Below are 24,000 nucleotides of genomic sequence, written 5' to 3'. Positions count from 1 at the left end.
TCCAAGACTAAGGTCCCATTTGTAAAAGGGGGTTAAGCTAGATGATTTCAGTTCAAACACCCTTGAAGACTCTTTCTCCTGTGTCTTTTCTAGGAGTAAATATGGAAATAAACAGCATCCACATATGACAGGGAGCTCTTATTATAGAATACTTTGTAAAACAAACTAAGATGAGGACTTACTTGTGATACGGGTCCTCTTTTCCCTACACTAGAGACTACCCACTCCTTCCAACTCACTCGTTTGTTTAGTGTTTAGATTTTCAGTCAGTGTTGTGATTAACTATTACTAAGTAATGGAACGACCCTGAAACCTAAGGACTTGAAGTAATCATTTTAACTTGCTCATGGCTTTGTGTGTCAGGAATCCGGGAAGGACTTGGGGGCTGTAGCAGCTGGTCTCTCTCAAGCTGAAACGGGTTAGGGCTGGCAACCCCACTTCCAAGATATTCCCCCACTCACATGCCTGGCACACAGACGGGGGCGGCTGGCAGGCTCTGCTGGGTCTCTCCTTGTGATCCTCCAGCGTGGCAGTCTCAAGACTTCTCACAGGACATCTGTTAGAAGAGACAGGAAGGGGGTTTGTCAGTTTCTGAAGGCTGGGGCAGTGGCTCTTCTACCATATCCCATTGGGAAAGTTGCTCCAGAGCCCATCTGCATTCAAGGGGGAAGAAACAGACACCACCCATTGGTGGGAAGAGTGTAAAACAATCTGTGGCCATTCTAAATCTACATCAAAGGAGGCTGCCATATTGATACTGTTTTTATTTATTATTATTAGGCATAGTGACTCATTTCATCTTTCCAGTAACTCTGAGGTAGAGATCTTTATTACCTGGATTTTACAGATGAGGAAACAGAGACCACTGGCTCAAGCCCACTCATTTGTATGAGCCAGGTTTTGAAACCAGGCAGTGTGTGCACGGTAAATTAACGAATTAACTAGGCTCTTTCTTATCATGCCTTCACATAATCATTACCATCAGTAATAAAGAATATTGCAAGCCTGGGGCGCCTGGGTGGCTTAGTCGGTTAAGCGTCCGACTTTCGCTTAGGTCATGATCTCGCGGTTCGTGGGTTCGAGCCCCGCGTCGGGCTCTGTGCTGACTGCTAGCTCAGAGCCTGGAGCCTGCTTCAGTCTGTGACTCCCTCTCTCTCTGACCCTCCCCTGCTCACGCTGTCTCTCTCTCTCTCTCCTAGAAATAAATAAAACATTAAAAAAAAAAAAAGAATATTGCAAGCATTATGCAAGAGTGTGGACTTTCCATATTTCAAGCAAACACTCCTCCTCAGGTGTGGATGGTCTCAGCTGCCTTTTTGGTGTGGCTTTATGGGTCTAGAATATGGTGCTTGTGGATGAGTGAGGGGTCAAGCAAAGGCACCTTCTGCAGGAATCTTTGGTGCCCTTATTGAAATCTATTGGCCTTAGATGAATAGGCTTATTTCTAGACTCTTAATTCTATTCCATTGATCTCTATATATGTCTATCATTAAGTACCACACTGTTCTGTAACTGTAGCTTTGTAGGAAGTTTTGAAATTAGGACCCATCAGGCGGCCCCTGGTGTGGAGCTTTTTGAATTTGTACATTAACATTTTTCAAACTTGCTAAGTTTTCGGTCAAAGGTCTTCAAATATTCTTTCTGTGCCCTTCTCTTCTCCTTCCAAGATCTCCCTTTATGTGTATGCTGAGATGTCTAATTATGTCACACAGGTCTCTCTGCCATTCTCTCCTGCCTCCAACACATATTCCTTAGGCTGGTTACTCACAACAGACATATTTTTCAGTTCACTGATTCTTTCTTCTGCCTACTCAAATCTAATATTGAGGCCGTCTATTTCAGCTATTGTATTTTCCAAATCAAGAATTTCCACTTGCTTTTTAAAATACAATTTCTAGATATTTCTTGATATTCTTTATTTGGCGAGGCATTTAAAAAATGCTTTCATTTAACTTTTTAGACATGGCTCCTTTAGCTCCTTGAACATAATTCAAGGTCTTTGTCTGGTAAGCCCAATATCCTTGAAGAAGGAGAGCTTCTACCGATTGTTTTTCTTGTGTATGGGCCATGAATAGCTTTTGTACATATCAAAGTCTTTTGTTGAAAATTAGATATTTTAAATAATAGAGTTCTAGAAATCAGATTCAACTCCCTCCCCAGGATTTGTTGTCAATGCTACTTGTTATAGAATTCTGAATGAATAGAATAATGAATTCTGTAAAATCTGCATACTTTGTCATGTGTAGCCAATGAAATTTTTTACTCAGTCAGCTTAGCAGCTGGTTAATGATTAGACAGAGATTTCCTTTAACCTCTGCAACAAAAACATACAATCTCCCCGTGTGGGCCAAAGGGCTATGTGTGTGTGTGTTAGGACATGCCTTCAAAACAGCCTAGCAGTTGAAAATTAGCTTCCACTTCTTGATTGTGCAGCCTCAAAATTAGCCACAGGTGAGAGCTTAGGGTGGCCTCATGTCTTTCATAGGTGGCGACAGCTGTGTGTGTGCACATAGCATTCTAGATTCCTAAAACTATGTCAGAGCTTTCAAAGCTCCTATGGATATCAATTCCCTCAACTTTTCCTTAACTCTGGTTAGTCTAATGCTTGAATCAGCTCTTAATAATCACCTAATGCAAGCGCAACATTAAAATTCCTGCCTATAAATGTTTTTAAAAAACACCCCTCTAGGGAGAGTACTTTTTACACTGGGTCCACTCTAAGTTAGCTCAACTACAGACAGCCTTATAAATGAGGTATTCCAGGGAACCATGAGACAGACCAAACAATAGCACCTCTTTGGGAATAAGGCTTCGAAGGAGCTCTAGCTTTGTTTTGTTCTCTCTGGTGACTACTAGACTGTGTCTGGAATGTGGACTGTTAGCTGTCAAGGCTACTACAGAGCTGGAATGAGGAATGGTCATTTTCCTCCTTCCTTTCTTCTAACTTTTTTGGGGGTGACCAACTATTATATTAACATAACGCTCAAGTTTTAGAACTTAGTGCTAACCTGTCCAACCCTAAGGGAGGTCCGTTCTCTGCCATCTTCACTGACATCTGTTGGTAAAAAGCGATTTGATCACTTAGTGTCTAATCCTATTAGTAGCCTAACTGCAGGCAATTGATGGCCTTTCTTCACGTGTGTATACATTTATTGCTACCTAGAGGTGGAGAAAGACAAAACTCTTCAACAGAAGCCCCTATCCCTTGAATTCTCTTCATTCACATTTTCTCGGATTTTGGCATTTCTTACCATGAATTATCAGAACCACAAGCTACTTTCCTCTCCTGTGTGCTGGTTCCTGCCATCTTTGTGGCAGACATTAAGGGCTCAAAAGCCAGTTACACAAGAACCAGGTCATGTAAAAAACTTACTATCAACATACTATCAACTTACTATCTCCCCAACTAAAACATGAGCTTCCTGATGGCAGTGACCTCACCAGGTTTATTATTGTATCCCTGATGTTGCTCCAGTATTTATACAGTACTTGTCACAGCATATGTACTCAAGAAGTGTTTGCTAAAAGGGCTAAATAGGACTTAAAGTAAAAGTGGAGGTGCCTGGGTGGCTAGTTGGTTGAATGTCGAACTTTGGCTCAGGTCATGATCTCATGGTTCGTGGGTTCTGCGTCGGACTCTGTGCTGACAGGTAGCTCAGAGCCTGGAGTCTGCTTTGGATTCTGTGTCTCCCTCTCTCTCTCTCTCTCTCTCTCTCTCTCTCTCTCTGCCCCTACCCTGCTTGCATTCTGTCTCTCTCAAAAAGAAACAAATATTAAAAAAAAGTGAAAATACAATTTTTTTTAAAGTTTAGAGAAGTGTAAAGAGGAGAAAATGTTTCAAGATTAAACTACTGGCTTTTTAAATTAAGGAAATAGCACTTGAGCCTGTACTTCAGGTTCTTAATTTGAGAGAAGACCACTAAAAATCCTAAGGGCAAGAGGTTATTTTGTGTAAAATAACCACAAAGAAATGAGAACACAAGAATGAAGTGGAGAAATGGAGACTTATAGAAGTTCTGGAGAGGGTGAGATGGAGAAATGATCTAGTTAGAGAGGAGCACTTTATACAATAGCGATTTTTGGGGTGGGGATGGGGGAGTTGCCTTAAAAGCAGTCACTTAGCCAAGCTTTATTTTCTCTTCCATTAGATTGGGCTCTGGTTTGGAAGGGATGGTTACAGTTAAAACCCAACAGGGGACTGGTGCTACAGTCTTCTGGAGTCTTAGGTAGGCAAAGAGTTGACTTCTCCACGTTTGGAAAAGGGCAATTCCAACACCTAACCAATCCTGCACTGTCAAAATATATTTACAATTTTTTGTAAAAAATTACAATATTTACAATTCAAAATATAGTTTTGCTACCCAGTTTTATATGTGAACCACCTACACCAGAAGGGGTACCGCAAGAAAAGAAGGAGCCAGAACACAAGACTACCAAGAATGCCCATGGACAAATTGTATACAGTGACAGACTGGCTGGCTCATCATTTCAGGGCTAAGTGACTTGTAGAAACTGAACTCAAACTATCCTTCCCGGTGGGCAGAGCACAATGGCCCCACCCCGCTGAGGCTGGGGTTGGCCACGTGATTTGCTCTGGCCGGTGGAGTGTTAGCACATGTGATGCATGCAGAAGCATGAACTGTGTTTGTGTGATCAGGCTTGCCTTGTTGTGCATCTGTCATCATCACTGAGAACTTCTGGACAACCTCTGCAGTCTAGTTCAAGTCTGAAGAATACAGATGGAGCGGACCCAAGCTCAACTCATGGTCAAGTGGTCAAGCTCAGCCAGATCTCCAGCTTGAAGCAGCCACCCAACTGAGCCTGTCAGCCAACCTGCAAAAGCATGAGTGAGAACAATTATTTTAAGTTGAAGAGATTTGGGTCAGCAATAGCAACTGAAACCCAAGTACGTATCATTCTCTTAGACTCATCATAAGGGCAAATCTTACTACCTTTTCCTTCACTGCAACGTGCCCAGAACCTAGCAGTTTCTGGTACATAGCAGATGTTCAATAAACATCTATTGTGGTCACATTTATGTTTCTTCTAAAATTAGGGACTGAGGGGAATAAAACTGAAAGGAACTTACATAACTGAGTTGTCAGGAATGTGGTCCAACTTCAAAATCACCAATTTCAGCAAAGACCAGACCAGAAGGCATGTTAGAAGTCATTAGTTGGTTAAGAGCACGGACTATAGAAATGACTGCCTGGATTTAAATTTAGGCTTCAGGAATTACTAGCCAGGCAATCTTGGGGAAGTTACTTCACCTCTCTGCCTCAGGCTTCACCTGTAAATGGTACTATTAATAGTACCTACCTCATAAGATAGTTCATGGGTTAAGAGATGTATTTCAATTTCTTACAACCTCACCTGGTACATGACAAACACTGAATAGGTATTTTGACTTACTATTACCAGCACAAGGTGATTTTGAACAAGGTTATTAAAGTCCTTTTTGCCTGCTCCCCCAGTCACCTATTTATATCTTTTTGTTCTCACTTTTGTATCTCATCTCTGTACATACATATAATTAGCTCTCTTGTAGGTTTGCACGGTCTTTTTGTGCTTTGGAGTGCTAAGTGCAAACACCTATTCCATCCTCTCCATTTCACCAGCCATTTTACAAACCCCACAAAATTATCAAATAGATCAAAACTACTGATTTTATTCTTCTCACCTAGGCTAACATTTGCTCCTTCTCCAACTGCTAAAAGTATAGCTGTTCCTCAATGTCCAGTCTCAATGTCATCTCTCCCAGAAAGCCTATTCTGACCTTCCTTTTCAGAGTCATCTTTTGTTCTCTGACCTCCCCTAGCAGTTCATCTCAATTACACTCTCGTACTTCCTATTTTCAGGTATATGTCATTCGATGGTGAGATTTTAACTCCTAGAGGACAATACCATGCTTTCTATGATCACTTTCTGCCCATTCCCACCCTCAAGTATATGGCCAGCAGGCAAGCAATAAATATTTGTTGGATGAATATTTAAAAAACCCCATCAGGTTCATCTAAATTCTAAAATAATTTTTGTGAGAAGTCAAGTTTGTAAAGAAAGGTAAAAACTAATTAGAATACTAACTGGATATTAAAAGAAGCTTGAAACAAAGAAAAAGAAGTTTGCATGTAAAAAAGAAAGACACTTGATTTATTGCATTAAAAAACTTTATTTCATTTAAAAGGTCCAATATAAGCCAAATTAAACCCCAAATTGACAGCTACACTTAGAGATCTCCTGAACTAAATGGCACTGTTTGAGTTGAGTGTCTTGTTAAAGGAAGTCATCTGCTATTACCACCATTTCCCCCAAAGTAGTTCTAGAGCAGAAGCTGGTATTACTATAATACACATCAGATATTTCAGATGTCATCTTTCACGCAGAAGTTAAAAAACCAAACAGGCTCTTCTATTCTGTATGAAGATAAAAACCACTACAAAGCAGGGTCTGAATGCTTTTAACATACAAGGTGTAACTGTAAAGGAACTTACTGTGGCCCTGTGTTCATTCACTGAAGCTGTCCATGCGCATACTCCAACCATACTAGTGCTGCTCAAATACTATTTGGACCAGCAGTTTGGGATTTCCCCTCGTTAGGTGTAGACCAAAGAAGTGGCTGATCAGCTGGGGACAGACTATCACAAAATGCGACCACAAAGCAAGGAAACAGTTTTCCTGGCAGGCAAGCAATTGAAAAAACCACCTCACAAATAACTTCAGCAGTAGCATCATTTACATAAAGTGATGCAAGATCTAAGTTCTGGTGTGTGTGAGGATAAATTAAAAACAGCTTGTTACTTTATAGCTACACCTTGGATTTCATTAGATGGGTAAATCTAACAGTGTTTTTAATGAGTCCTTCTGGAAATCACTTCAGCAGGTAGGTCAAACAGCCTGTAAAAGAGAAGACATGGCAGAGGGCGTAAGACTCATCCTTCCAACGTTCTCAGCGTTCTCTTGGAGGACAGACCCGGGCCCAAGGACAGAAGTTACCAGGAGGGAGGCTTCAACTCCATCTAAGGAAGACCTTTCTAACAGTTAGAGCTGCTCAACAACTGAATGGACTGCTTGGTGAGGTAGAGTCACTGGAAGTGTTCAAGGTGGAAAGATCACCCTTGTAGAAGGGACTCCTGCATTTGTTAAGAGGTTAGACTGGATGAACCTCAGGTCTCTTTCAATTCTGAGATTCTAGAAAATTCCCTCAGGGAATTCAGAAGAGAATTCCTAAAAGGAAAGAGAAAGCACACATATGTATACTTTTAGAATCCTCTTGAGGTTTTTTTTTTTCATTTTTTTCAAAAGGTACAATAGAAAATGTAGTCCACTGTCTTTAAAATGCATATTCACCTTCCTACCACTAGTAATTAGGAAGGGTCCATTATGACTTCTTTATATTATAAAGAAAAGATGGAGGATTACATTTATAATTTCTGTAAATATTTTAGAAAAAAATGCTTAAAATCTAGTAGTCAATGCCCTAGAAACTTTATAGATTTTTAAGTAATATGCACAGATACAAATACATTATTCATTAAATACAACTCACATCTGTGTTTTATTATACTCTAAAATATACAGGAATCTTGATGTACTGAAAGAGTGCAAGTAAATACAGTATTCAAGCAGTCACTATTTCTATGTACATGCTCATTATTCTTCAAAAACCCCACAAAATTATCAAATAGATCAAAATACTGTTCTGTGTTTTCACACTTTATATTCAGAAAAACCAGCTGATAATTTACAATGTCATAAAGTTTCCAGTTGCACAATACAAAAAGGATAAAATGAAATTGGATATCATTCTGTGAAAATTTATGGAACTTCACCCAGATCTGTAAGACCCCCTACATACGTGAAATCATTCTTACCGGGAAAGTGACAGTTACAGTAAAAGCAGAACCATATAAATTGTTATTTAAAAACCTAAACATCAGCCTTTCTCTCTGTTATTTGAAAGGCAATCTTCCAATTCGGCAGGCAACTGCTTCCTTCCCCAAGTAGTAGCATGTTTTAATCTGAATAGGACCCAATACAGAAATGCCTTCCAAGAGACCCGATGTTAACTTATCAATAACAAGGGATTTTCTTTTGCTTATTCACCAGACAGTGAAAACAAAAATCCCCCAATCCACTGTGGAGGCACAAAAGTAACAGAAGTGACCAAGGTGTACCATCCTAAGTAGTGAGGTTGAAAACTCCATTTTCCAGGACCATAGAGCTGCAACAGGGTGAAAATAATCTACTTTTTTGATTTCATGAAATTTTCTTCTTCTAAGAAATTCTTTACATTTTCAAACAAAAATAGTTCAATTTTAAACCTAAACCATTCAAAACTGGGCAACAACAGCCCAACCCCAATCTATCTCATGTCAACATCACAAGTATTTTCACCCTGACTGCACTCAGTCAGCTGGTTTTTAATTCTATTATAAAAGTTGGAATTTTTAAATTTTTATGTAAAAGAAAAAATGTAAAAATACATCTGCTTTCTCTCATGGTTTTAATACAGTATTTGAAGGCTTTCAGATGTTTTCTTTAAAAAAAATCAATGTTTAAAACCAAATCTCAGTTTCATTTTCAGAAATATTAAAGTTTGGTTTAGATAGTTTCTCATTTCACCTATTCCAGTTTCCACAAAATGGCATTCTATTAAAAAACTTTTAAGTTACTTGGTCCTTTGGCAATTTGCTGTGCACATAATGCCTACTATACCAAACTTTTATTGCCCTTAAATTTAGTTGTAGTTTTATTGGTAAAATTTTAATCTAGTGTCCTTATCTCTTCTTTTAGAATAGTGTTGCTTGTATAAGCAGATTAGGGTGCACAGTGTCCCAAATTATTCCTGGCACTGCAAAACCAAATTAAATAATTCCACAAAGTAACTTGACATCAAAGTGTTTTCCTCTGGTCAAGTCTATTTCAAGATTCTAGAAGTTCCTTTTGCAAAACTTGCCTTTAAAACTCTTCTTCCTAATGTCATCACATTTCTCATACTTGCTCACTCTGCAATCTCTCCTCTTATGTTGAATTTGTATGTGAATCAGAGGGTGCCTTTTTCCTGAAAAAGCACAATCTGAAGCGTTAGTGTCAGAACTCCTCACTTAGACCTCTGGCTCAGCCTCTTAGTAGGTCTCAGAATCTGAGTCATTGAGCTCGTCCACGTCGGTGTATAAGTACTCCTGTTCGCCGCCGATGTTGTTGAAACTGCAATAGGAGCTAGGCTCATTCCTCATGATGGGCAAGGCTTCAAAGCTGACTGTTTTTGAGGTGTTGGTATAACGGTTAATGGCATTGAATGTCAGGGATGACAAAGGGCTACTTGATGAGACAGGCATCATGGTGGCCAAAATGAGAGCTAGGCAATCAGCCACGTCCTTATTGGGAGCACAGGCCAAAGCTGGGGTATAGCCTAGAATTAGAGATAAAATTTAAATAATTAAACATCCTGAGACTCATTTCACGGATATAAGGAAATAAGCCCAATGACCTTCAATTTTAGACATATTTTAAATTACCTGCTTTATAACAAATTGTTTAATTAGAATGATTCAGAAATTTCCAATCAGTAGAAAAGAAAAAAGTTATAGAAATCTAGTGTGGGAGGAGACCTTATAGACTATAAGTTATGTTATACAATAGGAAAGAAACTGAGGCCCAGAGATGGTGATTGCTTCAAGATCTTAAAACCTAACCATATCCTCCTAAATTTACAGAAGATACTGAGCTAGAATTTAAAAACAAAACGAAAAAAAAACACCCCTCAGAACTTGACAAAGCTTCCCTCAGAACTTGACAAAGCTTCCCTCAGAATGGTGGAAGAATCTCAATCATTAATTTATAGTTATGTAAGAGCTGACATGCTGAAAATCTAAAAGTACACACATTCATGAATGAGGCGCTGAGCTGGTGCCCAAAGATGTGTGTTGGCTGAATGACAGTTGGCTGTTGATCAACTTTCTTCTTAGGGGAAAAGTACACTAAGAAAAACAGGAGATAAACAGGCACACTTTATTTTTTTAAAGTTTATTTATTTTGAGAGAGAGAGAGAGAGAGAGAGAGAGAGAGAGAGAGAAAGAAGGAGGGAGGGAGAGAATCCAAGGAGAACCCATGCTATCAGTGTGGAGCCCTACCTGGGGCTTGAACCCATTAACTGTTAGATCACGACCTAAGCTGAAACCAAGAGTCAGATGCTTAGCCAACTGAGCTAACCAGGCATCTAAAAACAAGTAAACTTTAAAACTCCTAAGTCAAAACAAATGTTTTGCTTTCAACTGTTCCTTTCATTAGAAGACTGATCTTAGCCTTAAGGCACTACAAAGTATCAACAAACTGAGAAAGTAAACATTTGGTACCCCGGCTGGTATAAGGCCCTGAGGATGAAGTGAAAGAGAGGATGGGGAAAGCATACAATATGATGCTAAGTTTAGATTACCCCACATGGAACTTTATCAGCAAACATCTGAAAGTTTTAATATATGGCTTCATTTTTCTTGCACATATGGACACAGTTTTCCCTATTGCTATATATACTCATGTTTTAGCCTTCACACTCATATATGTACAAGTTGACCCTTGAACAATGTGGTGGGGGCTAGAGGCATTGACCCCTGTGTAGTTGAAAATCTGTAACTTTTAAAAAATTTTTTATTTTGAGAGAGAGAGAAAGAGAGCGAGACCATGAGGGAGGGGAAGAGACAGAGGTGCAGAGCCTGACGCGGGGCTGGAACTCATGAATTGTGAGATCATGACCTGAGCCAAAATCAAGAGTTGGATACTTAACCAAATGGGCCATCCACGTACCACGAAAACCGTGTATAACTTTTGACATCCCAAAACATAACTACTAATAGTCTACTGTTGACTGGAAGCCTGACCAATAACATATACCAGTTAATCAACACATATTTTGTATGTTATATGTATTATAAACTGTATTTTTGTAATAAAGTAAGCACGAGAAAAGAAAGTCTTAAGAAAATACATTTATACTGTAAAAAAAAAAATCCATGTTATTAAATGACCCACGTAGTTCAAACCTGTGTTGTTCAAGGGTCAGCTGTATATATTTTATGAACTCACATTTGTTTCTTAAATAGCTAAATGATCTATCAAAAAACAAACATTCATGTAACCACCATCCAGATTAAGAAAGAGAATATACCCAGCATACCAGGAGCCCCCTATGTTCCTTACTAATAACTAGGTAACCACTATCCTGATTTATGTGGTAATCATGGCTATGCTATCCTTTCTAGCAGTATTCATAAACACTATAACTAAACTATAGTTTAGACTTTTTTTGAACTTAATATAAATGGAACAGTATGTATTACTTTATACCTAGCTTCTATTGCTTAACATTACATCTGTGAGATTTATCCATGTTTTCTTGTATACAGTATATAACATTTTCACTGTTATACATTCCATTATTGTGATTATACCATGGTTTAGTTATCCATTCTAACTACTGGGCATTTGGTGCTTTCCAGATCTCCTATATATTTTTATCCATGCTGTATTAGCCTTCAGAAGAAAAAAATTGTTTTTCCTCTTCATAAATCTCCCCTTTTCCAAAGGTTGAAGGGAACAGCTGGTGCCCCTACAAGCTTGGCAGGAGTGACTGACTGAAGCATGTGCATTTTCAAATTAAAAAAAAAATATTTTTAAAAAATACTTATTTATTTTTGAAAGAGTGAGACAGACATGAGTGGGGGAGGGGCAGAGAAGAGAGAGGGAGACACAGAATCCGAAGCAGGCTCCAGGCTGTCAGCACAGAGTGTGACGCGGGGCTTGAACCAACGAGCTGTGAGATCATGACCTGAGCCGAACGAAGTCAGACGTTTAACTGACTGAGCCACCCAGGCGCCCCACATGTGCATTTTTAAATTAAACCCTGCTTACTCAAAATGAGTAGGAGAGTGCTTCAATGCCCACTGTACTGTAGGCAGAGCAAACCATTAGATAGGCCTTAATCCCTTGGATAAGAGTAGGGAGTGGGGAGAAGAGCACCTCTGGAGTGTTTATAGTTGGAATATGATGAAAAGCAGGCTCCACTCTTCTGCATGGAGTTGATATGGTCAGCTAAAAAGTAAGAGAAGCAAACTGTCTGAGGACAAGGGTCTAATTTATCCCATGCAAGTATAAAATATTGCACTTCCTTCAGAAAATCTATGGAAATATATTGCTATGACTTATCAACTTTGGACCATGTTTACTATTTCACATTGCAAAGGCAAAGCATGTTAGAAGATACCCAGGTGGTCACAGGTGACCTTCCTTATCATGTTATATTATCCCTTGCATTTCTTTATAAGGAAAAAATATGTATAAAATCTTGAAAACGATCAACAAAGATTTGAATATTAGCTATTGATTCAGAGTATCACAATGTGGCCAAACGTATAAGGTTAGCGTTTTAGGCTCCTCATTTTAAACTATATATAGTAGCTATATTTCCAGAAATGTAATTTATTGATAATGGACATTTCTTTTAAAGCTACGTAAGTCTGGGGAGCCTGGGTGACCAGTCAGTTGGGCATCTGACTTTGGCTCAGGTCACGATCTCACAGCTTGTGGGTTCAAGCCCTGTGATGGGCTCTGTGTTGACAGCTCAGAGCCTGGAGCCTGCTTCGGATTCTGTGTCCCTCTCTCACTCTGCCCCTGGCTGCTCATGCTCTGTCTCTCTCTCTCTCAAGAATAAATAAACATTTAAAAAAAAATTTTTTTTAAGTGCTATGTAAGTCTAAATTTATAGCTGATATCATTCACTTCTTTGGATTTCATGACTACATATATTTATGATTCCCAAATCTTTATGTCCAACCTAGATCTTGCTTTTGGGCTCCAGATCCATATGTCCCATTATCCACTTGGAGTCTAGCTCTAGCTCTTCCTCCCACATTCGAATCTTAAACAATAGCACTTCCATCCACACAACACTCCAAGGCAGGTGGTGTGAGACTTCTTCCCTCACAAAGTCTCTATGAGCCCGATCATAAGATCTCTAGAAACATTTACATCTTTTCATCTCCAGGGCTTCTACCATAATTCTGGTTATTGGCTTATCTCAACTATAAATGTTAATTTGTTTTCCCATTCTAATTTTGCTCTCCTTCAGACTAAATGCTAACTTCTTAATGCACAGAACCTTTCTGCCACTTGATCTCAGAGACTCTGGCCCAACTCCAATATTTACAGTGTCTTGTGTTAGATCTTTAAATATGTAACACTCTCTGCTTAAAAGCTCTCTCCCTACTTTTTTTTACTTGTCCCTTGGATTCTGGCTTACAAGTTGCTTTTTTGGGATGCCTTTCCTGATCCTGTAAGAGTGAAGATTCTCTTATTGTTCTCATTGCATTTTAAATTTATTCCAAATAAACCACTTCCAGGGCCCTCTAATGGTGTGTTTAAACTCCACCACATTCAAGGAAGTAGACAGTCTTATTCTACATTGTATCTTCAGAATTGAGCACAGTGCTTGCAGAATCACTCACCCAACATATAATCACTATGTCCAGGCACTCTCCTCAGCACTCAGAATATAACAATGAATGCAAATGATATAGATTCCCTGTCCCCATGGAGCTTATGATCATTCTAGTGGGGAGACAAACAGTCAACATAATAAAGAAAGTCATATACAATATATTAGAAGATAAGCTCTACGGAAAAAAGGAAGAGGGAAGAATAGAGCAGGTTAACAAGGACTAAGCATGCTATGGTAGCTGTCTATAGCAGGCTGCAGTACAAATAGGGTTCAGGATAGGCTTCATTGAGAAGATAAAACTTGAGTAAAGATTTGAAACAGGTGAGGGACTTAGTCAAAGACTGCTTAGGGACAGAGTGTTCCAGGCAGAGAAAATAGCCAGCATGAAGATCACAATGCATGTACATTCCTGGTGTGCAGAGGGGCTGGCATGCCAGAATGGAGTGAGAGAAGGAAGAGGAGGAGATGAGGTCAGAGGTAGAGCTAATCATGTAGGGCCTTGTAGATCATTATAAGTGAAGGATGCAGGCCAGGGTGGTAAGACTAGAAGAGAAAAAAGTGGGCTTATTTTGGATACTTTGGAGGTGGATCAATAGTATATAAAGGACTGTACATTAGGTGTGAGAGAAAGAAGTCAAGGACGACTCAAGGTTTTCGTCCTGAGCAAGTATGAGAATTGTCATCAACTAAGATAAGGAGGCCATGAGGAGAATGGGGAGAATGGCTTGGCAGTGAAAAGGAGAATCAGTTAACTTCTGAGCAGGTTCGGTTTGAGCTGTTTATTAAACATCCATACAGTACTGTCAATTAGGCAGCTGAGTCTGCAAATCGATCATATCTCTATAGAGACTGTGAGAGGTCTGGACTACAGATATAAATCCAGAAATTTTCAGCACGTAGGTAGTATCCAGAACCAAATGACTAGATGTAGATAGGGAAAGCAAAGGACTGAGGACGGAGTCCTAGAGCCCTCCATTATTAAGAAATTGGGGAGAACAGGGAGAAACTTCACAAAAGAAATTGGGAAGGAATAACTAGTAGCAAAAACCAAGGAAGTATGAAGTTCTGAAAGCCAAGTAAAGAAGAGTTTTAAGAAAAAAGTATATACCAGAAATTAACATTAATGTTGCATGTTAGTTATGCCTCAATTAAAGTAAAATAAAATAAAATAAAAATTTCAGTTCCACTGAATCTGGTTACCTAATCTAACCATCAAAATATCAAATTACAAACCCTCATCCAATTATTAATTCAAAGAACCAGGTATTTGTGAATGAAGGCAGACTGGGTTCACCTAAAGGATAATACTGTAATCTCCCTCTTAAAAAAAATTTTATTTTTGAGAGACAGAGTGAGTGGGAGAAGGGAAGAGAGAAAGGGAGACACAGAACCTGCAGCAGGCTCCAGGCTCTGAACTGTCAGCACAGAGCTCAATGAGAGGCTCGAACCCACAAACCAAGAGATAGTGACCTGAGCTGAAGTCAAACGCTAAACCGATCCACGCAGGCGCCCCTGTTATCTCCCTCTTACCCTGACCTAAAGTAATGTGCACCTATTTATCCATGGAACTGTGTGCAGTATAAAAAGAAAATATGGAGACTATTTGGATTATCTGCCATAGACACTTGCTATGACTGCAACCTTCACATCCCTAGTTACTTCCTTATTCCTATGTATTTTAAATTCCACATTAAAACCCTTATTCCTATACAAATAAAAGAAAGAAAAGAAAAAGGCATAATCAGTTGTGCCAAACTCTGATGTCACTGGTGATCTTAAGATAGTTTAGCGGTGTGGTGTGGGCAAAGGTCTGACTGGAGAGCCCAGGGGAATGAAAGAGAAGAACTGGGGACAGCAAGAGAGCCAATACTTGAGTAATTCTCCTGTAAAGGGGGAGAGAAATTTGGCAGTAGCTGCAGGAGTAAATTAAAGGAAGACTTTTTAAAATGAGGGAAATAATGTTTATACACTGATGGGAATAATTTAAGAAGACTCCTACCAAAGGTCCTTATTGCAGGACACAAAGTGAAGAATTGCTGAAGTGATAGGCTCAAGTAGGCAAAAGGGGATAGGATCTAGTGAGTTAGTGGGAAGATTAACTTTAGGGCCTTGGTTAAGTATCTGTTGACAGAACAAATTCTTTTGAATAAAAGATGAACAGTGGTGGTAATACTAAACCGAAGTTAGTGAAATTCACAAGTTCATCTGATAGACTTTTCTTATCTTTCTTGCCCTTATTCCCTTCGCCACAAAGTACTCTTCAATATTAATTTCAACTCTTTGACCAATAAAAAAATCCATTTACTTTACTTCAAGTATAGATCAAAAGATAAAGGCTTCTAGTAAAATACAGGTTAAAGAAAGAAAATACAGAACCTACTTACCATTTTCATCCACTGCAAGCACACTTGCTCCTTTCCCCAAAAGTTCCTGAACCACCATTGTTAGCCCATTTCGGGCAGCAACATGCAGAGGTCTAGAGGAAAAAAAGTTATATATGTACACACACAGGTACACAGCCATGCATGCACATTCTCTCTCTGCCTGCCCCCCACCCCTGCCCCGGTTGTTGACGAGCATTTTTGTGAAGTTGCGATGACCCAGAGATACAAAATTGAGGCACCCAGTCCTAACAGCAATAAAGATGGGAATGGAGGACAGCAAATCAATGTGCAGAGTGCACTGTCAAATATTGCCAATGTGCATAAGCACAATATTGGGCCCCACCAGCAATTCACCTTTACCAGTACCTTTTGTTTCCTTCTAAGACTCAATGTTTAAAAAGATTTTACTAACTAAACTGCATTCTCAAGTTGTTGTTTTGAGAAATGAGGTTGGTAAATATATATAATAGACTATACAATAAAAACCACAAATTGCAATAGCACAAATTCCAATAGGCTTTGAAAATAATTTACAGGTTCCATGACTAGTTTCTAGACCCTCAAGAGATGTGATTGATCTGTGAATGGGAACCAGTATTTTTTTTTTTTTTTTTTTTAACCAAGACTCAAAGTAGAATAGAAAATGGAAATTGGGAGAAAAAAATGGGAGAAATGTATCTAAGATTTAAGCAGTCACTTGAAAGATGGCTGCTCAAATGAAGAACTTGATTCTTTCTGCAGTATCTTTAAGTTTACAGACACATGTAAAGCTTTAACCTCATTTATTGCTGGTGTCAAATAACATATCATTCCAGTTCATTTCCACAAAACACATAGAATAGTATAACTTTTCTTCATAAAATTATGGGTAATCAGATGAAGAAAAAAACCCACAGTATTTTTACTTCTAAAGTTTCAGTCCAAAAACTTTTAAAATAATAAGCCTTTTAATTGTGATGACTTTAGAAATGAATTTTATCAATTATAAAAATGACTCTCTACTTTTCAATGCTTCTGTGACTTTCCATTTAAATGGAAAAACTTTTTTCTAAGGTAGTCCTTTGTAGCTANTTCGCTCAGCATAACACCCTCAAGGTCCATCCATGTTGCTACACATGGCCAGATTTCATTGTTTCTCATTGCCATGTAGTATTCTTAAATGGAAAAACCTTAAATGCCACTGTTGACTTCCAATGGTCCCATGTTAGGAAAAAAAAAACCTATTAATCATTTTTATAATTCTAGGTCACAAGGTTTACACCAGACATGAAAATACTCACGTTTGCAAGGCTGCATTGGTTGCATTGATGAGGTTTCTATCTGTTATCTTTTCCAGTATTAACAAGGCACTAGTTTCATGACCCTAAAATTATGGCAAATAACTCTTAAAAACTTAGATATCATTAAAGATAAATTTATAAACTCAATAAGCCTCAACTCTTGCCCGTACAATATGTATATCATCATATAGATGCCGTGAATTTTCTTGGCTAATTAATTATTTGTCCAAACATGTGTTAGTGGAGTAGGCTTAGGGGAGAGGACAAGAATATGTAAGCCTGGAGAGATTAAAGGAAGACAGTAATTACATTTAGTCTCATACTCCAAAACTTACTTGGCCCAAGCGAGACTTTATATTAGGGTGCCTAACACACAACAGTATTTTATTTTTTTCCTTAAGAAATCTTATGCCATTGGTCATTAGAGAGGTTCGATCTCTAGCTCTGTTCATTGTAGTGAAACAGAAAAACTTTAAATGCCACTGTTGATATTAACAATGAAAACATATCCTTAAAATGTGTACCTACCTTGCCACAAGCCAAATGGAGGGCGGTGTTTTTACTGTTGTCTTGTAAAGTCAGATCTGCACTAGCACTGCTAACCAGCATCTCTGGGAGGAAAAATGCATCAAATCTTATGTTTATGAATACATATCTCGGATTACTAATAAACTCACTACAGAGAAAGATACAAAGCAAAAATATCCCTCTAGTGAAAGTTTAAAGACAAGAAAAATACTATAATATAAAATGTACACACTATATATGATCACATAATTGTAAAAGGTACAGACACAACATCAACTGTGAGAACTTAGTGCCCTGGATTCATATTCTCACAGTAACTCTACAAAGTAGGGGCTGTTATCTTTCTCAACGTGAAAAATGAAAAAATTGAGGCATAAGGTCATTTAATTGGCAGAGCTAGGACTCACATTCAGTCCATCTAACTCCAAAGTCAGTGTCCTAACTGCTATCCTATACTGCATTGCCACAGTGGACTCTTCAATCAGTAAGGGCAAATGAAAACACTGCAGCCCTAGATAAAAATGTAGGCTGAAAGCAAGTTAAAGGTTTTACATCTCAGGGGTGGGGAGATAACTGTGGCAAATTCGGTAGAATCAGAAGGTTTGGGATCCAACTTTTCCATAAGTTGAACATATGTAAGCAATATAGCATTATAGCATTGTAATAATAAAAGCCTTAGCCACTCTTTACCAACTGTGTTTGTCTGTCCATTTTCTGCAGCCATCATGAGAGGTGTTTTCCCAGAAGAGTCCACAGAATTGACTTGAGCATTATGGCTGAGCAGCAGCTGTAAACACTCTACGTGGTCTGTGAAGGCGGCCGCATGAAGAGGGGTTCTGTAGTATAGAAAAATGGGAAGACTTCACTAAATCTGTAGGTTGTATACTCTTGAAAAATTATTCCTGAATTTATGACAAGCAATTTTCAAGGGTTTACATATTCGGTTATAAAATCATTGCCTGGATACAAATAGGTTTAATGGAGCTTACTAATTTCTGCCAGAATAATTTGTATTTCTGATAACATAAAAGGCCCTCAATTAACCTACTATAATATAAAACTGTTAAAAAATTACATCATTAAGGAAACTTTAAAGAAATAAATCCTGATCCAATACTGCCACCTATTACAACCAATGGACTCTCCTTTAGTCTTTATTCCTATTTAGAAAGCTGCTAACTTTAATAACAATAATCTTTGGGTAATAAACATACCTTTAAAAAAAAGGGAAATCTTTATATTTTACAAGTTTTAAAGAGGAAGATTGGCTAGAAATCATAATAAAAATAAGAAAGACTTTTTATAATGAAAACACAGTAAGATTTTGTAACAACTTATACTTGCAAATATAAAAATCAGCTTTCAGTTAATAATGGGTTCTCTATAAATTCTTCCACACTATTAGTTAAAATTTTTCCTATTACAAATCAAACTATTTCCTACATAGTTGAGTTCCTACCTTCCTTTTGAATCTGTGGCGCTCACAATGCTGGCACCTAAGGTATCGATTAACATTTCAGCAGCACCTTCGTTGTCATTTATCCTGTGTAAGGTAACACAGTGGTCACTCTCACAGCAACGGTGCACTTCGTTAACAGTAAGACCAAATGTGATTCATCTGCCTTTACTTACACGGCACAATGCAAAGGACTGAAAGCATTTCCCTCCGTTTTCTGGAAAACTTCCTGTTCTAAAAGGAGTTCTACACATGTCTCATGACCTAAATAAGTAAATGAGAATCAGATATTAAAATCCAAAAAAGATACTGAAGTGCCCACATTTACACCCACATATCCCTAACATAGATAAGAAAAAACTTTACAAGGATTTAAAATAACTAGAATTCAATGAATGCATTAAACATCACATTTCTAGGAGTTTTGAAATCCAAAGCACAATCTCAAGACCTGAAATTCAGAAGCTTCTTATAATTTTATAGCAGTTTATTACTGACACAACAAATATCTGTTTTGTGGGGGGAAAAATTCATCTAATTATTCTTTCTCATGGTGACCAGAGTTATCCAGTCATTTTAAAAAAGTCATAATTATAGTGCTTAATAAGAACTTTAAAATTAACATATTTATACAGCATAATTAACTTCAAAATTTAAATATTTTCTGATTTTACTGAGCTAATGATAAAATCTCAAATACTACAGAAGTGTCTAGAAGGAAAAAGTACATGCCCCTATCCCTACCCCCAACTCCAGTTCCATTTTCTAGACTGTAATTACGATTATCTTAACAGTTCCAGAAAATTTCTAGGTGTATACAACTGCATGCACATAAACGTGTACTTCATTTTAAAACTTTTATGCAAATTTTTAATTCCATAACTTGTCTTTTTAATAAATAAATACATCCTTCCATAATAGCATATATAGAAATCATATTCTTGAATGTTTGGAAAAACTTCAGAGTATTAAAGTGCATCATAAGTGATCTAATTTCTAATTATGTATTTTGAGGTGACTGCTAGTTTGTTTTTGTTATAGTATCAACAATACTGTAAATTAAACATTCCAGTACTTCAAAAAAGAAAACAAAACCAAGTAATTCTGTAGGACATTTTCCTAGAAAATATACTGATGGGTTAAAGGACAAGTATATGGATTACTGCTAGATTTCAGGCTCACAGGTTTTAATAGCAACTTTGAAAACAAGGAAAAACCCAAATCTCAGATTTTCTTTACCCAATTTTCAAAGCTGGGGTTTTAGTTAAAATACTCCAATTGCTATAGTAATGGCTGCAAATGAAAGGTTGTATCATTTATTTTAGATTTTTAAAACTATGTTTTTAATTTTTAAGTAATCTCTACATCCAATGTGGGGCTCAAACTCACAACCTCCAAGATCAAGAGTTGCATGCTCTACTGACTGAGCCAGCCAGGCACCCTAAATCTTTATCCTACAATTGTTTTTACCAGGAAAACTATGCTTTAGGAAACCTATAATTGTTCCATCTTATGTCAGTTCTTTTCTCTAATCCAGGGTTTCCCGACTGGAGCAATTCTGCCTTTCAGGATACATGTAGCCATGTCTGGAGACTTTTTTTTTTTTGCTCATCACAACTGGTGATGGAGTAAGGGAGAGCATATAGTGTGGTAGAGGCTAAGGATGCTGCTAAACACCTTCAATTCACATGGTAGTCCCTCACAACAAAGAATGGCCCAAAATGCCAACAGTGCTGAGGTTGAGAAGTCTTTATTTTCTTTTGTTTTATTTGTATAATGTTTATTTATTTTGAGAGAGAGAGAGAGAGAGGGAGTAAGCGAGCATGGGAGGGGCAGAGAGAGACTGAGAATCCCAAGCAGGCTCTCCACCATCAGCCCAGAGCCCAACGCAGGGCTCAACCTTACGAACCATGAGATCATGACCTGAGCCAAAATAAAGAGTGGGACACTTAACCCACTGAACCACCCATAGGTATCCCCATGTTTATTTTTGAGAGAAAGGAGAGAGAAAGATGGAGCATGAGTGGGGGAGGGACAGAGAGTGAAGGAGAGAGGATCCTAAGCGGCAGTGCNGTGGAGCCTCAATATTACGAACCATAAGATTATGACATGAGCCGAAATCAAAAGTCAGATGCTTAACTGACTGAGCCTCCCAGGCACCCAGAGAAGCCTTGCTTTAATTCTCTCTCTCCAAATGTCAACTCATTACCAAGAAGCAGCCATGGAAAGTGTCCATTATAGATTTCAGAGTTTCCTATTTTCTTAGGATAACAGTTCTCAAGGAGTGGGTCTGGGGAATCTTGGGATGCCACTGCAAACTAGTGTTCTCTTGAACTAGCCAGTAAAGAAATTTGTCACTCTTCTCACTTAAATTTTTTTTGAAAAGAGGTTATTTTTTATAAAAATGTTATATTAACATTTAATGGATTCTCTTAAAGTATATTAAATTTCTCAGTTCTCATTTCCAATATAGTAAATATTAATAGCTCTAACTCCCAGGCCATGAGACTGAAAGCTGTGAGGATCATTATCTGAGTAGACTGCATACTGCAAAGAGAGAGTTCTGGGCTATGGATTGCCTCAAGCTGAAAACTCATCACTCTGTGTCCTTGTTTATGAAAGGACAAGACAACTGGTCTCTTCATGCTTCAGAGGGATACTCTGAGGATGCACGAGCTTCACAAAAATTTATCAATTTTTAAAAGAAACAAAGGGGAAATATAAATACCCTTAAGAGTGTCTTGTGATTGAATGACTACATAAACTGGAAATTTGGGACTCTAAAATTTAGCATGCATAACCAATTCTTTTCTAAAATTTTATCATCATTCCATTTTAATTTTGAGACAAAGATTGTTTTCTGGTCTGTTGGAGTGCATCCAGTTTTGTTTTTAGCTATACAATAATTACTAGTGGAAGTAAAACCATTTTATATATACTACTTTCAGAATGCCAAACTAGGCTTTTGGCTATAAATATGGTATTAATTTTAGACTGCCTGTATAGTCTCTTATTGCATATAGCCAATGCACATCTAACTCATTCCTGCTTAATTCAGAATCATCACAATTTTGCCACAGTCTGTAAATTAGACACATCTATTATGCTCCTTAAATGGCAATCAGGCATGTAGCTCCTGCAAAATTTTGTCTATTTTGTCTCTTGTACACAACACACTTAGACAGTCTAAATTCAGCAGTAATACAGCAGGAGCTCACTTTAGGGAAACCATATTCTCCATAAAGACCTGATAAGAAATGGTGCACCAGACAGCAACTCACCAAAGGATAGTCACAGTAGTGTATTTACAACTAAATGCTCTGCATGAAGAAAGATAGCTTTACTGTGTGATTTTTTCCAATGGTTAATTCTGATATATTAAAAAAAAATAAAATAAAAGACTGCTTCAAAACAGTTTCATTTCTTTTTTTTTTTTTTTTTTTTTTTAATGCTTTTATTTATTTCTGAGAGAGAGACACACACACACAGCATGAGCAGGGGAGAGTCAGAGAGAGTGGGAGATACAGAATCCAAAGCAGGTTCCAGGCTCGGAGCTAGCTGTCAGCACAGAGCCCGACGTGGGGCCTGAACCCATAAACCTTGAGGCCGTGACCTGAGCTGAAGTCGGACGCTTAACCGACTGATCCACCCAGGAGTCCCCAAAACAGTTTCATTTCTTAAATAACATTCACATCTGTAAGGTGTTTCCCTACTATATTAGATGGTTTTGGTTTTCCTCATACTTACAGATGTCAAGTTACCTTATAAAAACAAATCAAATTCCAATGGCAAAATATAGTATCTTTTTTGATTCAGGACTCCAGCCTGAATATTTGGCCACTTCACTATACTCATTAAATATCAACTTTCCTGAGTTAAAAGAGAAAAAGAGAAGTTGAAATCCAAAGATTTTAACCTTCAAAACTGTTCTGGCTAGGGATCTGAGGTAGTAAAAATGAAACTGACTAAACTAACTTTGTGAATTAGTAATACACTGAACTATTCAAGTTTTGATGGTACCATCAGTACTCAGATATGATGGATGCCCAACAGTCATCACAGAACAATCTGTAAGAAATCAAAATTTTCTCACAACAAAAGATTAGAACTCTCAATTCTGGCACAAGGATTAATATGAAAATTGAAATACTGCATCTATAAAATAGTTATGAAAACATTCAATTAAACTATAATTTTGTAAGATTCAGATTTCTCCTCTTTCACCATAACTCAATAACACTGTCAAAATGGGGTGCCTGGATGGCTCAGTAGATTAAATATCTGAGTACTGGTTTTGGCTCAGGTCATAATCTCACAGTTTTTGAGTTTGAGCCCCAGATCAGGCTCTGTGCTGACAGCACAGAGGATTCTGTCTCTCTCTCTCTCAGCCCTTCTCCTGTCTGTACTCTATCTCTCTCAAAATAAATTAAAAAACAAAAACAAAAACAAAACCTGGGGTGCGTGGGTGGCTCAGTCGGTTAGGCGTCTGACTCTGGCTCAGGTCATGATCTCAAGATTCATGGGTTGGAGCCCCGCATCAGGCTTTGTGCTGACAGCTCAGAGCCTGAAGCCTGATTCTGAGTCTGTGTCTCCCTCTCTCTCTGTCCCTCCCCCACTCATGCTATGTCTCTCAAAAATAAGTAAACATTTAGAATAAAAAAAACCCAAAATGAATAAAAACACCTCAAAATGGCTCCAATAAAGAACCATGAAGCAGCATGATACAGAAAGACAGAAACCTAAACTCTCATAAGGCAGGCAGCTGAATTTTAGAATAAATACTATACTTACGTTTTAAGCAAGTCAACATTTATATCAAGAGGCAATTTATATTTTCTTAACATTTTGAGGGAAAGTTGT

The 24,000-nt window shown here is 38.0% G+C and overlaps 1 protein-coding gene across 4 annotated transcripts in view; it reads right to left on the bottom strand.

The window, feature by feature from the left end:
• Positions 1 to 6,149: 6,149 nt before the first annotated feature.
• Positions 6,150 to 24,000, bottom strand: part of ANKRD28 (ankyrin repeat domain 28) — a 202,469-nt gene continuing 184,618 nt past the window's right edge. For all 4 annotated transcript variants that reach the window (XM_077750858.1, XM_077750857.1, XM_077750856.1 and 1 more), the window contains 7 exons: positions 19,317 to 19,404; positions 19,144 to 19,227; positions 18,375 to 18,520; positions 17,685 to 17,767; positions 17,157 to 17,239; positions 15,877 to 15,968; positions 6,150 to 9,412 (listed from right to left, as the gene is read on the bottom strand). In XM_077750858.1, coding sequence (XP_077606984.1) covers positions 9,126 to 9,412; positions 15,877 to 15,968; positions 17,157 to 17,239; positions 17,685 to 17,767; positions 18,375 to 18,520; positions 19,144 to 19,227; positions 19,317 to 19,404 — 863 coding nt within the window. In that variant the 3' untranslated portion in view covers positions 6,150 to 9,125. The remainder of the gene's footprint in view (positions 9,413 to 15,876; positions 15,969 to 17,156; positions 17,240 to 17,684; positions 17,768 to 18,374; positions 18,521 to 19,143; positions 19,228 to 19,316; positions 19,405 to 24,000) is intronic.

The sequence above is a fragment of the Crocuta crocuta genome, unplaced genomic scaffold (assembly GCF_008692635.1).
Source record: "Crocuta crocuta isolate KB4526 unplaced genomic scaffold, BGI_CrCroc_1.0 scaffold279, whole genome shotgun sequence".
Classification (NCBI taxonomy): Eukaryota; Metazoa; Chordata; class Mammalia; order Carnivora; family Hyaenidae; genus Crocuta; species Crocuta crocuta.
Note: the sequence above shows the minus strand (reverse complement) of the source record. Positions and strands in the feature narration are given on the sequence as shown.